Source organism: Oncorhynchus kisutch, linkage group LG2, assembly GCF_002021735.2.
Source record: "Oncorhynchus kisutch isolate 150728-3 linkage group LG2, Okis_V2, whole genome shotgun sequence".
NCBI lineage: Eukaryota > Metazoa > Chordata > Actinopteri > Salmoniformes > Salmonidae > Oncorhynchus > Oncorhynchus kisutch.
This window is the reverse complement of record NC_034175.2, coordinates 64,046,016-64,061,061: the sequence shown is the minus strand read 5'-3', so window position 1 is coordinate 64,061,061 and position 15,046 is coordinate 64,046,016. Positions and strand designations below refer to the sequence as shown.

General features: G+C 41.5%; 2 protein-coding genes across 4 annotated transcripts; one reads left to right on the top strand and one right to left on the bottom strand.

The window, feature by feature from the left end:
- The first annotated feature begins 4,964 nt into the window (after window positions 1-4,964).
- On the top strand, window positions 4,965-8,498 carry LOC109869913 (ubiquitin-conjugating enzyme E2 A). 2 transcript variants are annotated; one of them, XM_020460226.2, is made up of 6 exons: window positions 4,965-5,396; window positions 6,049-6,129; window positions 6,926-6,951; window positions 7,213-7,302; window positions 7,397-7,485; window positions 7,685-8,498. In XM_020460226.2, the coding sequence occupies exons 1-6, from the start codon at window positions 5,353-5,355 to the stop codon at window positions 7,811-7,813; spliced, it is 459 nt and encodes a 152-aa protein (XP_020315815.1). In that variant the 5' UTR covers window positions 4,965-5,352; the 3' UTR covers window positions 7,814-8,498. The 2 variants fall into 2 exon arrangements, with proteins under 2 accessions (XP_020315815.1, XP_020315821.1); XM_020460232.2 differs by lacking the exon at window positions 6,049-6,129 and having other exon boundaries at window positions 5,015-5,396.
- Window positions 8,499-8,890: 392 nt separating this feature from the next.
- On the bottom strand, window positions 8,891-15,006 carry LOC109869901 (inhibitor of growth protein 1). 2 transcript variants are annotated; one of them, XM_020460205.2, is made up of 4 exons: window positions 14,858-15,006; window positions 14,354-14,518; window positions 13,807-13,955; window positions 8,891-9,802 (listed from the first exon to the last, which is right to left on the bottom strand). In XM_020460205.2, exons 2-4 carry the CDS (start codon window positions 14,490-14,492, stop codon window positions 9,167-9,169), a joined length of 924 nt encoding a protein of 307 aa, XP_020315794.1. In that variant the 5' UTR covers window positions 14,493-14,518; window positions 14,858-15,006; the 3' UTR covers window positions 8,891-9,166. The 2 variants fall into 2 exon arrangements, with proteins under 2 accessions (XP_020315794.1, XP_020315803.1); XM_020460214.2 differs by lacking the exon at window positions 14,858-15,006 and adding an exon at window positions 14,660-14,813.
- Between the last annotated feature and the right edge of the window lie 40 nt (window positions 15,007-15,046).

Genomic DNA, 15,046 nt, shown 5'->3' with positions numbered 1-15,046 from the left:
ATGCGCAGTGTGGTCTAGGCCTCCATAATGGGACAAATCGACATCTCTTTTATATGTACACTGAACCAAAATATAAACAGTGTTGTAAAGTGTTGGTTTCATGAGATGAAATAAAAGATCCCAGAAATGTTCCATACGCACAAAAAACATTGCTGTCAGATTTTGTGCAAAAATGTGTTTACATCCCTGCTAGTGAGCATTTCTCCTTTGCCAAGATAATCCATCCACCTGACAGGTGTGGTATATCAAGAAGCTGATTAAACAGCATTTTTATTCATTTATTAAACATTTTTATTTCACCTTTATTTAACCAGGTAGGCCAGTTGAGAATAAGTTCTCATTTACAACTGCGACCTGGCCAAGATAATGCAAAGCAGTGCGACAAAAACAACAAGAGTTACACATGGGATAAACAATCGTACAGTCAATAATACAATAGGAAAATCTGTAAACAGTGTGTGCAAATGAAGTAAGGAGGTAAGGCAATAAATAGGCCAATAGTGGCGAAGTAATTACAATTCAGCAATTTACACTGGAGTGATATGTGCAGATGAGGATATGCAGGTAGAAATACTGGTGTGCAAAAGAGCAGAAAAACAAAACAAATATGGGGATGAGGTAGGTAGTTGGTTGGATGGGCTATTTACAGATGGGCTGTGTACAGCTGCAGCTCTGTAAGCTGCTCTGACAGCTGACGCTTAAAGTTAGTGAGGGAGATATAAGTCTCCAACTTCAGAGATTTTTGCAGTTCGTACCAGTCATTGGCAGCCGAGAACTGGAAGGAAAGGAGGTCAAAGTAGATGTTGGCTTACCTGCTATACCTGCTGGAGCACGTGATACGGGTGGGTGTTGCTATGGTGACCAGTGAGCTGAGATAAGGCGGAGCTTTACCTAGCAAGGACTTCTAGATGACCTGGAGCCAGTGGGTTTGGCAAGGAATATGTAGCGAGGACCAGCCAACGAGAGCATACAGGTCGCAGTGGTGGGTAGTATATGGGGCTTTGGTGACAAAACAGATGGCACTGTGATAGACTACATCCAATTTGCTGAGTAGAATGTTGGAGGCTATTTTGTAAATGACATCGCCGAAGTCGAGGATCGGTAGGATAGTCAGTTTTACGAGGGTATGTTTGGCAGCATGAGTGAAGGAGGCTTTATTGCGAAATAGTAAGCTGATTCTAGATTTAACTTTGGATTGGAGATGCTTAATGTGAGTCTGGAAGGAGAGTTTACAGTCTAACCAGACACCTAGGTATTTGTAGTTGTCCACATATTCTAAGTCAGAATCGTCCAGAGTAGTGATGTTGGACAGGCGGGCAGCAATCGGTTGAAGAGCATGCATTTCGTTTTACTAGCATTTAAGAGCAGTTGGAGGCCACGGAAGGAGTGTTGTATGGCGTTGAAGCTCGTTTGGAGGTTTGTTAACCCAGTGTCTAAAGACGGGCCAGATGTATACAGAATGGTGTCACCTGCGTAGAGATGGATCAAAGAATCACCCGCTGCAAGAGCGACATCATTGATATATACGGAAAAAGAGTCGGCCCGAGAACTGAACCCTGTGGCACCCCCATAGAGACTGCCAGAGGTCCGGACATCAGGCCCTCCAATTTAACACTGAACTCGGTCAGAGAAGTAGTTGGTGAATCAGGTGAGGCAGTCATTAGAGAAACCAAGGCTGTTGAGTCTGCCGATAAGAATGCGGTGATTGACAGAGTTGAAACCCTTGGCCAGGTCGATGGAGATGGCTGCACAGTACAGTCTTTTATCGATGGCGGTTATGATATCGTTTAGGACCTTGAGCGTGGCTGAGGTACACCCGTGACCAGCTCGGAAACCAGATTGCATAGTGGGAAGGTACGGTCGGATTTGAAATGGTCGGTGATCTGTTTGTTCACTTGGCTTTCAAAGATCTTAGAAAGGCAGGGTAGGATAGATATAGGTCTGTAACAGTTTGGGTCTAGCGTGTCTCCCCCTTTGAAGGGTGGATGACCGTGGCCGTGTTCCAATCTTTAGGAAGTGATCATTACACAGCTGCACCTTGTGCTGGGGACAATAAAAGGCCACTAAAATGTGCAGTTTTGTCACAACACAATGACACAGATGTCTCAAGTTTTGAGGGCGCGTACAAATGGCATGCTGACTGCAGGAACGTCCACCAGAGCTGTTGCCAGAGAATTAATTTTCATTTCTCTAACATAAGCCACCAACTTTGTTGTAGAGAATTTGGCAGTACATCCAACCGGGACACAACTGCAGACCATGTGTATGGCGTTGTGCGGGCGAGCGGTTTTCTGATGTCAACGTTGTGAACAGAGTGCCCCATGGTGGCGTGGGGTTATGGTATGGGCAGGCATAAGGTACAGACAATAAACAGAATTGCATTTTATCGATGACATTTTGAATGCACAGAGATACTGTGACGAGACCCTGAGTCCTATTGTCGTGCCATTCATCCACCGCCATCATCTCATGTTTTAGCATGATAATGCACGCCCCCATGTCGCAAGGATCTGTAAACAATTCCTGGAAGCTGAAAATGTCCCAGTTCTTCCATGGCCTGCATGTACGACAACTTCGCACAGCCATTGAAGATGAGTGGGACAACATTCCACAGGCCACAATCAACAGCCTGACCAACTCGATGCAAAGGAGATGTTTCACCCTACATGAGGCAAATGGTGGTCACATCGGAGGGACTGTTGTCCGGTCCTCTGACAGTCTCTATGGTGTGCCACAGGGTTCAATTCTCGGGTCGACTCTCTTTTCTGTATACATCAATGATGTTGCTCTTGCTGCTGGTGATTCTCTGACCCACCTCTACGCAGACGACACCATTCTGTATACTTCTGGCCCCTCCTTGGACACTGTGTTAACGAACCTCCAGATGAGCTTCAATGCCATACAACTCTCCTTCCGTGGCCTCCAACTGCTCTTAAACGCAAATAAAACTAAATGCATGCTATTCAATCGATCACTGCCCGCACCTGCCCGCCCTTCCAGCATCACTACTCTGGACGGCTCTGACATAGAATACGTGGACAACTACAAATACCTGGGTGTCTGGTTAGACTGTAAACTCTCCTTCCAGACTCACATTAAGCATCTCCAATCCAAAATTTAATTTAGAATCAGCTTCCTATATCGCAACAAAGCATCCTTCACTTATGCTGCCAAACATTCTCTCGTAAAACTGACCATCCTACTGATCCTCGACTTTGGCGATCATCTATAAAATAGCCTCCAACACTCTACTCAACAAACTGGAAGCAGTCTATCACAGTGCCATCTGTTTTGTCACCAAAGCCCCATACACTACCCACCATTGTGACCTGTACGCTCTCATTGGTTGGCCCTCGCTTCATACTCGTCGCCAGATCCACTGGCTACAGGTTATCTACAAGTCTCTGCTAGGTAAAGCCCCGCCTTATCTCAGCTCACTGGTCACCATAGCAGCACCCACTCGTAGCACACGCTCCAGCAGATATATCTCACTGGTCACCCCCAAAGCCAATTCCTCCTTTGGTCGTCTTTCCTTCCAGTTCTCTGCTGCCCATGACTGGAACGAATTGCAAAAAATCTCTGAAGCTGGAGACTCACATCTCCCTCACTAGCTTTAAGCACCAGCTGTCAGAGCAGCTTACAGATCACTGCACCTGTACATAGCCCATCTGTAAACAGCCCATCTATCTACCTACCTCATCCCCATACTGGTATTTATTTATTTAGCTCCCCAGTATCTCTACCTGCACATTCATCTTCTGCCAATCTACCATTCCAGTGTTTAATTGCTATATTGTAATTACTTCGCCACCATGGCCTATTTATTTCCTTAACTTACCTCATTTGCACTCACTGTATATAGACTTTTTGTTTTCTTTTGTTCTACTGTATTATTGACTGTATGTTTTGTTTTTTCCATGTGTAACTCTGTGTTGTTGTATGTGTCGAATTGCTACGCTTTATCAGGTCGCAGTTGCAAATGAGAACTTGTTCTCAACTAGCCTACCTGGTTAAATAAAGGTGTTCTCAACTAGCCTACCTGGTTAAATAAAGGTGTTCTCAACTAGCCTACCTGGTTAAATAAAGGTGTTCTCAACTAGCCTACCTGGTTAAATAAAGGTGTTCTCAACTAGCCTACCTGGTTAAATAAAGGTGTTCTCAACTGGGCTACCTGGTTAAATAAAGGTGTTCTCAACTAGCCTACCTGGTTAAATAAAGGTGTTCTCAACTAGCCTACCTGGTTAAATAAAGGTGTTCTCAACTAGCCTACCTGGTTAAATAAAGGTGAAATAAAATAAATAAAACATCAGATACTGACGGGTTTTCTGATCCACAGCCCCCTTTTTTTGTGACAAAAGATGGATATTGTTGCATGTTGAGTTTATTTTGTTCAGTATAATTCCCTTGGTACTAGTATGATTCTCCTGACATGTTCAGAACTTATGATCACACACACCACAGGATAGAAAGAATACAGGTAAGATTGCATAACAGAATGCAACAATATGCAGGCAGCTATAATATGTTGTACTGAACTGCTACCGAATAGTTGGGTGCATAAAGCGATTTACTCATTTGCCAAGCACTAACTTGTCTTTAAATGTAACTAGGCAAGTCAGTTAATAAGAACAAATTCGTATTTACAATGATGGCCTACACCGCCAAACCCGGACGATGCTGGGCCAATTGTGCGCCGCCCTATGGGACTCCCCAGCACGGCCGGTTGTGATACAGCCTGGAACAAAACAGTACATTTATTTGTAATACCTTTACATATTTAGTTTACGATGTCTACTCCGGAAAGAAGACGACTGATCTCTCCATATACTGTTCACGTGTGCGAACACCCGTTTGTCAGCTGTCGCCCAGGCCTGTCCGACCTTGATCGCTGGACATTTATTGACCTCACTGTACAAACACCACGTCATTGTAACCACGCCCCCCGTCAAACACGATCTCAGAGCCAAAGGACAAAAAAGAAAAATAGGGTGAGACTATGTAATTGGACACGTATTAAACATTGTTTTTTTATACATCATACGCCATTCAATTCACACACTTAAGGAAGAAGTAACACATTCAAGGGAAAATACATTAAAAGCTCAATTATGTAATTTATCGTTTTACTTAAGAAGATTACACAAAATATCGCCTATTTGCTGAAGTGGTATCGCCTAATAATCCACGCACTAGCGGCTAGGGTAGGAGGATAGGATTTCAGAGGCGACAGCGAAAAAGGAACTGAATGTTGTTGTAAACACAACATTAACCAGTTAGCTATATTATAAATACATTTAGTGTAAACAAAACAGTACATTTATTTGTATTACCTTTATATATATTTAGTTTACGATGTCTACTCCTGCAAGAAGACGACTGATGAGAGATTTTAAGCGGTGAGTTGAACATTTTTCACGGGTGGTGTTAATGATATGCCTGAAGCTAGCTTGTCAGCTAAGGGTACTTGGCTAGCTTGCTAACGCGACTAAGTCATCTATTTGATATTTGGTGTTTTATTTAGTTGAACAAATTTGCTATGTTGCCTTTGAAAATAGCGGATGCTTTACACAACAGTCTGCCGCTAAAGTCGACCCTAAAACATTAGCGACTTATTTCGTCAGCAAGCTAGTTTGCTTACAAGACTTGACTAGCCAGCTAACGTTACTCGGCTAGCTAAGAAAACAACTCGCTCTCTCCAAGGCGAGTCACTATAGTTAACTCGCAAACGAAACTGAGTTAAATTAACTAGACGTCATAAAATTACTCAGGTTGTGTTTAATATTTCGAGGGATATTTTTTTGCGACATTCTTGAACTTCGTATCAAACCATGCATAACGTTTATGAATACGACTGACTTTTAGCTAAACACTAATCTAGTGTTTCTGCATTGGTTGATAATATTGCAAGTAAATTAAGAGTACACTAATTCAGTAATGTTGTAATATACTACAGCTATCAGTTTGAAAATAGGGCTAACAGTTGCTTAAGTTAGGTAGCAAGTAATTTGAAACGTGGAAGTTGTTTCTTTTCCTCGGACCCCCCCATAGGCTACAAGAAGACCCTCCGGCTGGTGTCAGTGGTGCCCCTTCCGAAAACAACATCATGGTGTGGAATGCAGTCATATTCGGGTAAGACGGTAAAGCGCAACCGGTCCGATGTGCACATTCAGACTGTGTTCTCTGTCACAGATGTTCAGTACAAATATTACATTAACACCTAGCAAAATATCTACTCATAAGGAGCCTAGCGTTACCTTCAATCCTTAAGATCCAAGGACCGTGTGTTCATTTCAGAGGTAACAGTAGACTGGCCGAGAAAACAGCCAAATACTCAATTTTTTAACGTGAATCGAGTCAACTGAATCGAGTTCAATAAATATCAAGCCCTTTACGTTCATATCACAAGTATTAACACAAATGCAAAAAAACTAAACAAAAAACATACTGTTTTAACCGGTTTTATCACAGTTGCAGCCGACAGTATTTTTCAGTGACAACACGTTTCTGGCTGCCTTTCGTTACACAGGTGTTCCGCGCATGCTAAAGAGCTAAGTACCACAAGTTGTCGCTCTGTCTTAAGTAAACACAGGCTCTAACATGGAGCTATGGCGGTGTGGGAACTTCTTCCAATGACTCTTATGTGTAATATCATGGAACTGGGTGAGAGTCATGGTAAAGGACTATGTAACACCATGCTCCATCAGCAAATATTGCCGAGTTTGGGTTCTGAAACAGCCTTTGCTAGTTATTGGTCATTCTGTGAGAGCCAGCTCATGTCAAGACCTTTTTAGGCCAATGATGCCAACAATTAAGTGAATTATCTGCTCATTGTAATGTTCCTTCATCTGTATAACTTATTTATGGGGAACTGACACATTAATATTTCATGCACACACAAACTTAACGTATTTATTTCCCTTTACAGCCCAGAAGGGACACCTTTTGAGGATGGTGAGTACAGCACTGTACACCCCATTCTTTCTATTTGCATACTCTGTGCAGTTAAGGTTTGTGTGACATAATTGTTGATTTGATAAATTCCACATGAAGTAGGCTAGAGCAGTCAATCATCAACTCCCTGTTTTATCTAACAGAGGTATTGCAGATAATGCAACAGCTGTAATTGCAAAAACATGTTTTCTAACATTCTTGTTTGTGTGATATTAGCCGTGGTTCTAATTCATATTTCCCTCCATCTTTTATATGTTCCAGGCACATTTAAGCTCACTGTTGAGTTCACAGAAGAATACCCCAACAAACCCCCCACAGTGCGATTTGTGTCAAAGATGTTTCATCCAAATGGTATGTTGTCACAACGAAAGTAGCAAAACATTCCGATAATGATTAGTATTGCCTACAAAGATTAACACTATTTTTACCCTATCATTTGATTTAGTGTATGCAGATGGGAGTATATGTCTGGACATTCTACAGAATCGATGGAGTCCAACCTATGACGTATCATCCATTCTTACCTCAATCCAGGTAGACACATTTATCATGTTTTCCATGCATCCTCCTGTCAACATTTAGTCCTACTTCGAAGTAGGACAACAGACCTTAGGCTTCCCATACTGAAGTGCCATGGTGCATATTCCTGTTATGCCACACTCCGTGTGCTGTAGAATGCCTGTCTCATCTACTCTGTTGGCCTATCACCCCTCTCTCCCTTCCCTCCTTCCAGTCCCTGCTAGACGAACCAAACCCCAACAGTCCGGCCAACAGTCAGGCGGCTCAGCTTTACCAGGAAAACAAGAGGGAGTACGAGAAGCGTGTGTCGGCCATTGTAGAACAAAGCTGGAGGGACAGTTGACCAGACCCTCTCCTTTCTGTCCTCCTCTGTCCCCAGCACTGCGCTGTGTGTGACTCGAGTTCTAGTGGAGTACATCTTCATTTAGTTTTTATTTTTAAGCTTTTATGCACTTTACCTCTCCCTTCCCTTGTAGAACCTCTTTTTTTTCTGACACGCTTGGAGTGATTGTTAATTTTTTATTTTTCCCCTCAAATTTTGGCCCATCGGGGACGTATGTGCTGAATCTTGCCTTTGCCACTACGCTCTTCAATTGAGGACCATTTTTGGATATCAATTACCTTGCCTCATCCCTTCACTGAAACAAATGAGTTGGAGTAATTTGGAAGAAATATCAATTATGATAACCTAGCTTGTAGGTTCCTTCTTTGGTGTGCTCCCCTTACTTTATATCAAGCTAATTTTACAAAGCAGCATCTGAGCTATCAAGCTCTAACTTTCTTTGGACAATTGCTGCCTGTGTTCATCCTAAACACCCTGATTGAGAATCAGACCCACAAGCTTAACCCATGTCTTTGCTGTGTTGTGAGCTCTGTTACATGCATGACAGTGAGTGCATTCATGTTGTTCAGTACCCTCAATGTATATAGGAAAACATACATCTGGATTTATGTACAGATTTTGCACTGGTTGTTCATGTCATTTTTTCCAGCACTTGTAAATAAAGGCAAAACTACCTTTACTTTGACCGTAGTACTGTTTCTCTTGGATACTGACAGTAAACCATGTGCTCCCTACAGTATTCATTAATCCATTCTATATTTAGCTTTGTGGCAAATAATGTGATATCAGTGATCTGTGAAACTAGCTTCAAAGTTCATGCATCTGTTAACCTCATTCAACACTATTGAAGCAAACCTTAATGAGAACTCCACATCTAAAACCAATCACAATTGCAGAACCGCATGGAGTGATTGTGTACACAACACCAAATGACACGAGTTGTTGCTTAGCTATTTTTGACTGGCAGTATGGAAAAAAGTGTCTACAATGCATTTTGCTAGGGCAGTCCTATCAGTAATGGCACTTCAAGCAAAGGGCAGTCACATCTCAGATACACACAGACAATTCAACAGGAAGTTCATAGATGTATTGCACAATCTTGGATGAATTTTTTATTTGTTCGGAAGAGCATTAAGGTTGCATGCATGATACAGCAACGTCAACAATCATTGGTGTGGCTATTTGATAAAATAATCTATTACATTATACTGTATCTGTCGTGAACCAGGATGTCCATCTTCCAGTGCAGCATTTACTAAAATAAGTCCCTCTTTCCAAATCATTTTCAAACAGCATTGGGAGTACAAAAAAACTAACCTAACATGACAATGTCCGCTGGGCTAGGTAGAGAAGCTACCGGTTGTAGGCCCTTTCCTTCTTCGCCCTCTCTAGGGCCTTGTCCATTGTCTTCTCATTCTCGCCCCTGCATTTGGGGCAGAACCACTTCCCCTTGGGCTTGTGATGTAGCGCCACACAGGAGAAGTGGAACCACTCGATGAGACACTCGTCGTTATCACAGCCAATCATCTCGCCGTAGGATACCTGTTCACACAGGCAGTAAGTGGGCTCGTCTGGGTCGATGGGCAGGTCTAGGGGTGACACCTCCCTCTCTGACTTGCCCTTTGACCTCTTCTTCTTCTTGGATGACAACGTTTTGGCCCTCTTCTCTCTGGGCACCCCCATGGCCACCTCATCAACATGACCCATGCTTCCATAGCTCTCCCAATTCTCTCCGCTTTTCTGCCGCCGTGACCGTTTCCCGCCAGACTTGTCCCCCCCACCGACTGAGCACGGTGTCACCTCGTCACGCCTCTTGTCATGGTGACCAGCTTTGCCCGGAGTTGTTGTTTCTGCCGATGGCGCTATGGAGGTTGCGGTCGTTGTCATGGCAGTTGATGTGGGTACATGGGTATCAGGGTTCTCCTTGGAGGCGTGGAGGAGCTCAGAATGCCAGTCCACCTGTCTGCTACAGTTCTCCACCAACTCCACCTGGAACAGTACAGCAGAGTGAGTATGTGTGTGTATATATATTTTAAACACTGTGGGTTTTGATCAGTGAGGTGACATGCAGTACCAGTCCAAAGTCTGGATAACCCACTCATTCCAGTTTTTTAAAAGTTTTTTTTACATTGTAGAATAAGACAAACTATGAAATAACACATATGGAATCATGTAGTAACCAATTTTTTTTTACATCAAAATATATTTGAGATTCTTCAAAGTAGCCACCCTTTGCTTTGGACAATATTGGCAACCTCTCAACAAGGTTAATGAGGTAGTTAACTGGAATGAATTTCAATTAACAGGTGTGCCTTGTTAGTTAATTTGATCCAATCAGTTGTTGCAACAAGATAGGGTTGTTACACAGAAGATTTCCAAATATGGCTAAAGACCAAGTCCATATTATTGCAAGAACAGCTCAAATAAGCAAAGAGAAACGACAGTCCATCATTACTTTAAGACATGAAGGTTAGTCAATGCGGAAAATGTCAAGAACTTTTCAAGTTTCTTCAAGTGCAGTCGCAAAAACCATCAAGTGCTATGATGAAACTGGCTCTCATGAGGATCGCCAAAGGAACTAGAAGCACAAGCATTTCGCTACATTCGCATTAACATCTGCTAACCATGTGTATGTGACAAATAAAATTTGATTTGAAAAAAGGAAAGGAAGACCCAGAATTACCTCTGCTGCAGAGGATAAGTTCACTTGAGTTACCAGCCTCAGAAATTACAGCCCAAATAAATCCTTTAGAGTTCAAGAGACACATCCCAACATCAACTATTCAGAGGAGACGGTCAATTGCTGCAAATAAACGACTAAAATGACGCCAATAAGAGACTTGCTTGGGCCAATTTGAGATTTCTTGTTTCCAACCCGTGTGTTTGAGATGCAGAGTAGGTGAACGGATGATCTCCGCATGTGTGGTTCCCAGTGAAGCATGGAGGAGGTGGTGTGATGGTGTTTTGCTGGTGACACACTTAACCAGCATGGCTTCCATAGCATTCTGCAGCAATAAGCCATCCCATCTGGTTTGCACATATACCGCATTTTATGATATACCGGTATTGATGCAGTGACCAGTTTGGGTTTTTACTTTACCTTCTAAACCAGTATTTGAATGTTTGGTTTGTTAAATGTGATACGCCATGTGTGTAGTATGAGCTAAAAATAAGGACGCGCGACGAGATTCTAGCTCCAGCCTGTTTATTAACCTAACCCTCGCATGTCATATATTAGGTACGGATATCCCCAAGGGACATCCTACAACAATGTGTAATGATAATTTTGATAGTTTACTTCGCTACTTGAATTCTCTCTCTCCGCTCCACACACAGCCACGCCCCCTGTCACCGAAGGAGCGCATTTGACTTTCCTCAACCACGAGACACTTGCGTTCAGTCAAGAATGCGGTTTTCACTTTGCTTATAAATATAAATAATCAACTAGCGTTCTATAATGACACTATACGTTTGTGTTTCTTACATCTGTAAACAGCTAGTTTGTCAATTTCTTAGCAAGTTGCCCTAAATCTTGTGGGACGCTAATTATTAGCCGCTAATGCTAATAGCTACTGAGCAAGAGCAAACGTAGCTAGCTAATACAGGTGATGGTGTAGACCTAAATCAGCATGTTGTTTGTGCAACAGCATCTTCTACATCAATGAGGAATATGCAAAGCAAGAATGTTAGCTTCATGAAGTAGCTAAGAGAAAACATGCAACGTAGCCAAAGCTCAGTGTCCCCTAGGAAACACTTATCAAAACTTTAGTTCCTCCCTGTCACAATAGCGCCTTCCTGGCATTTTAATTAGTTGCCATCTCAAACACTGTATTCAAAATGCCCACTATTATATTATAACTATAGAATTAGAATAGTCATTCTATTTCCAATATTCCAACAGTTTTGCTCTAATTCGCAAGTCAAATCACAATTGCAACATTTGGTTAAAAATAAATAAATCCTAGATTATTTGCCCATATCATGCAGCCCTATGTGGCAGTGTGGGAATTCTCAATTGAGCAGTGGTGTAAAGTACTTAAGTAGTGCTTGAAAGTGTTTTTAATTTTTTGGGGGTATATGTACATTATTTTTACTCCATACATTTTCTCTGACACCTAAAAGTACTCGTTACATTTTGAATGCTTAGCAGGACAGGAAAATGGTCCAATTCACACAATTGTCAAGAGAATATCCCATGTCATCTAATGCCTCTGATCTGGCAGACTCAAACACAAATGCTTTGTTTGTAAATGATGTCTGAGTGTTGGAGTGTGCCCCTGGCTATCTGTAAATAAAAACAAGAAAATGGTGCCACCTGGTTAAGGAATTTGAAACGATTTATACTTTTACTTTGATAGCTAAGTACATTTGATCAATTACATTTACTTTTGGTACTAAAGTATATCTAAAACCAAATACTTTTAGACATTTACTCAAGTTGTATTTTACTGGGTGACTCACTTTTACTTGAGTAATTTTCTATTAATGTATCTTTACTTTTACTCAAGTATGATAATTGGGTACTTTTTCCACCACTGCAACTGAGTGCAGGGAATGCAGAACTGATAAGTGCTGAAATGTGTTTTGGTTGAAGTTGAATTGAACAGTATAAAACAATCAGAATGGAGAAAGACTCATTGAAATCCCTTAGAATGTACGTGTTGCCACCCTAGGATCACTCACTATTCACAAAGCAAACATAGAACTTTGATTATTCAAAACAAAAAATACCATACCATACCATTTTTTTTTTTACAAATACCATATTCTAATATTTTTGCCATATCACTTAGCCCTAAGTGGGACTGTTTTTCAACAGGACAATGACCAAAACACACCTCCAGGCTGTGTAAGGGTTATTTGACCAAGGAGAGTGATGGACTGCTGCATCAGATGACCTGGCCTCTACAATCACCTGACCTCAACCCAATTGAGATGGTTTGGGATGAATTGGACCGCAGAGTTAAGGAAAGCAGCCAACAAGTGCACAGCTTGTGGGGGAATTCCTTCAAGACTGTTGGAAAAGCATTTTGGTTGAGAGAATGCCAAGCATGTGCAAAGCTGTCATCAAGGCAAAGGGTGGCTACTTTGAAGAATCTCAAATATATTTAGATTTGTTTAACACTTTGTTGGTTACTACATGATTCCAGATGTGTTATTTCATAGCTTTGATGTCTTCACTATTATTCTACAATGTAGAAAATAGTAAAAATAAAGAAAACCCCTTGAATGAGTAGGTGTCCAAACCTTTGACTGGTATTGCAAGTTGGTCAAGGAGAGTGACCAATATGGGCTTTGGTTGAGGCCTCATCCATCAATATTATTGCTTTTCAAGTTGGAAAATCACTAATCCTGAAGAAGTTTGTCCTGTCCACAGGACAGTTGAGCTAACGTAGGCTGATGTGATGAGCATGAGGTTGTAAGAAACAAAAAAAAAGATTCCCAGGACTTATACATATCTGATATGGGCAGAACGTTTAAATTCTTGTTAATCTAACTGCACTGTCCAATTTACAGTAGCTATTAGAGTGAAATAATACAATGCTATTGTTTGAGAAGAGTGCACAATTATGAATTTGAAAATGTATGAATAAACCAATAAGGTACATTTGGGCAGTCTTGATACAACATTTTGAATAGATATGCAAGATTTCACTGCATCACTCAGACTTTGCACATAAAGTGCTGCTATATAGTGTCTGAATTGCACCTGGGATAGAATAATTAATTATGCCATTTCTATTGCATTTCAAAAATGGTACAGAAAAAAAAAATGTTATATTCTCCTACATTCCTTTCACATTTCCACAAACTTCAAAGTGTTTCCTTTCAAATGGTATAAATAATACACATATCCTTGCTTCAGGGCCTGAGCTACAGGCAGGTAGATTTAGGCATGTCATTTTAGGCGAAAATTGAAAAAGTGGTTTAAGCAAAGGGGAGACACTTTTGTCCATAAACAATAATACAGGCAGCCAGCCACGTTCACGCACCATCTGCCCAGCAATCTGGATCTTCTCATCTCCCAGCTCCTGGCTGCGGATAAGAGCTCTCTGGATGGCCAGCTGAAGTCTATGCCGCTGGAGAGGGTCGGACTCCCGACTGTAGCGCTCATAAACGTCATCCAGCTCTTGCAGGCCATCTGAGGCAGGCAGGCGGGCCATAGGATGCAAGAGATATAACAAACATGGCCCATAGATAGCGTAAAGTGGATGGAGTGGCAGTTTTATTATAGAGCTCAACAAACGTGTATTACTCTAGTAAGCTAAATACATTTACATAACTTGAAACGAATATTGTTTTAATTTGACATAGAATAGTAGACACATTTAATTCAAATTGTAACTTAATCGAATGATACAAGCTAGCTAGCCTGTGCATCTGGACGCCAGTACCCAGCTACTGCTAGAAACTAGCAGCGTAACTTCAGCTTGCTAGGTTAACAGACTAGTAGCAGTTATGTAAACTGGCTATATTGATTAACGTTACCTAGCAGGTAGCTAGCAAAGTTGGTCAATGGATGAAACGTGAACGATTTACCTTGATATGTCGCATCAATTTCCTTCATAAGCGACACACTCCTCTGTAGGTCGAAAGGCAGTGATTCGACCAAATCCAAATATTCTTCCACATATTTTGAAACGACGTGGACCGGGTCGCCGTTAGCCGGATTTAACATTCTCGTCAGTCAATGTCCACACAAAGCTGTCCACAAAAAAATCAAATGTTACACAGAACATCCTTCTACAACATTATGGCACATAGAACATCCGAAACTCAATCCTACAGTACACGTTGGACGAATAAATAAAACATATTTGCAATCTCTTTTACTTTTAAGCTGACCTTTTCCCTTCCTGTATCCATGAAACCTAGTTCCACTATCTAACGTTTAACAGGAGGAAGCTTCAGGCTCTTAGAGCCTACTGTGTTAGCGAACTAGCTACCATTACTAGCTAGTAGCAGTAACGTCGTTACAGCCTTCACACTGATTACGGTCTGAACACGCCAATGAAGCAATGCAAACTACCCATTTTTACTCACCAGAAACGTTATATTTTTCCGCTTACTGAAGCTCATACAATGTATTCAATCCAACTGGAGAATATTCTAACCGTGCATTGATTAGAGCGTGAAGAACGGTAAACTTGAGTTGAACAAATAAACCGGTGTTTTGCGCATGCGCATCCTGTGAAACAAACTCGACATGTGTCGATTTGTTTTTTTGTGAAG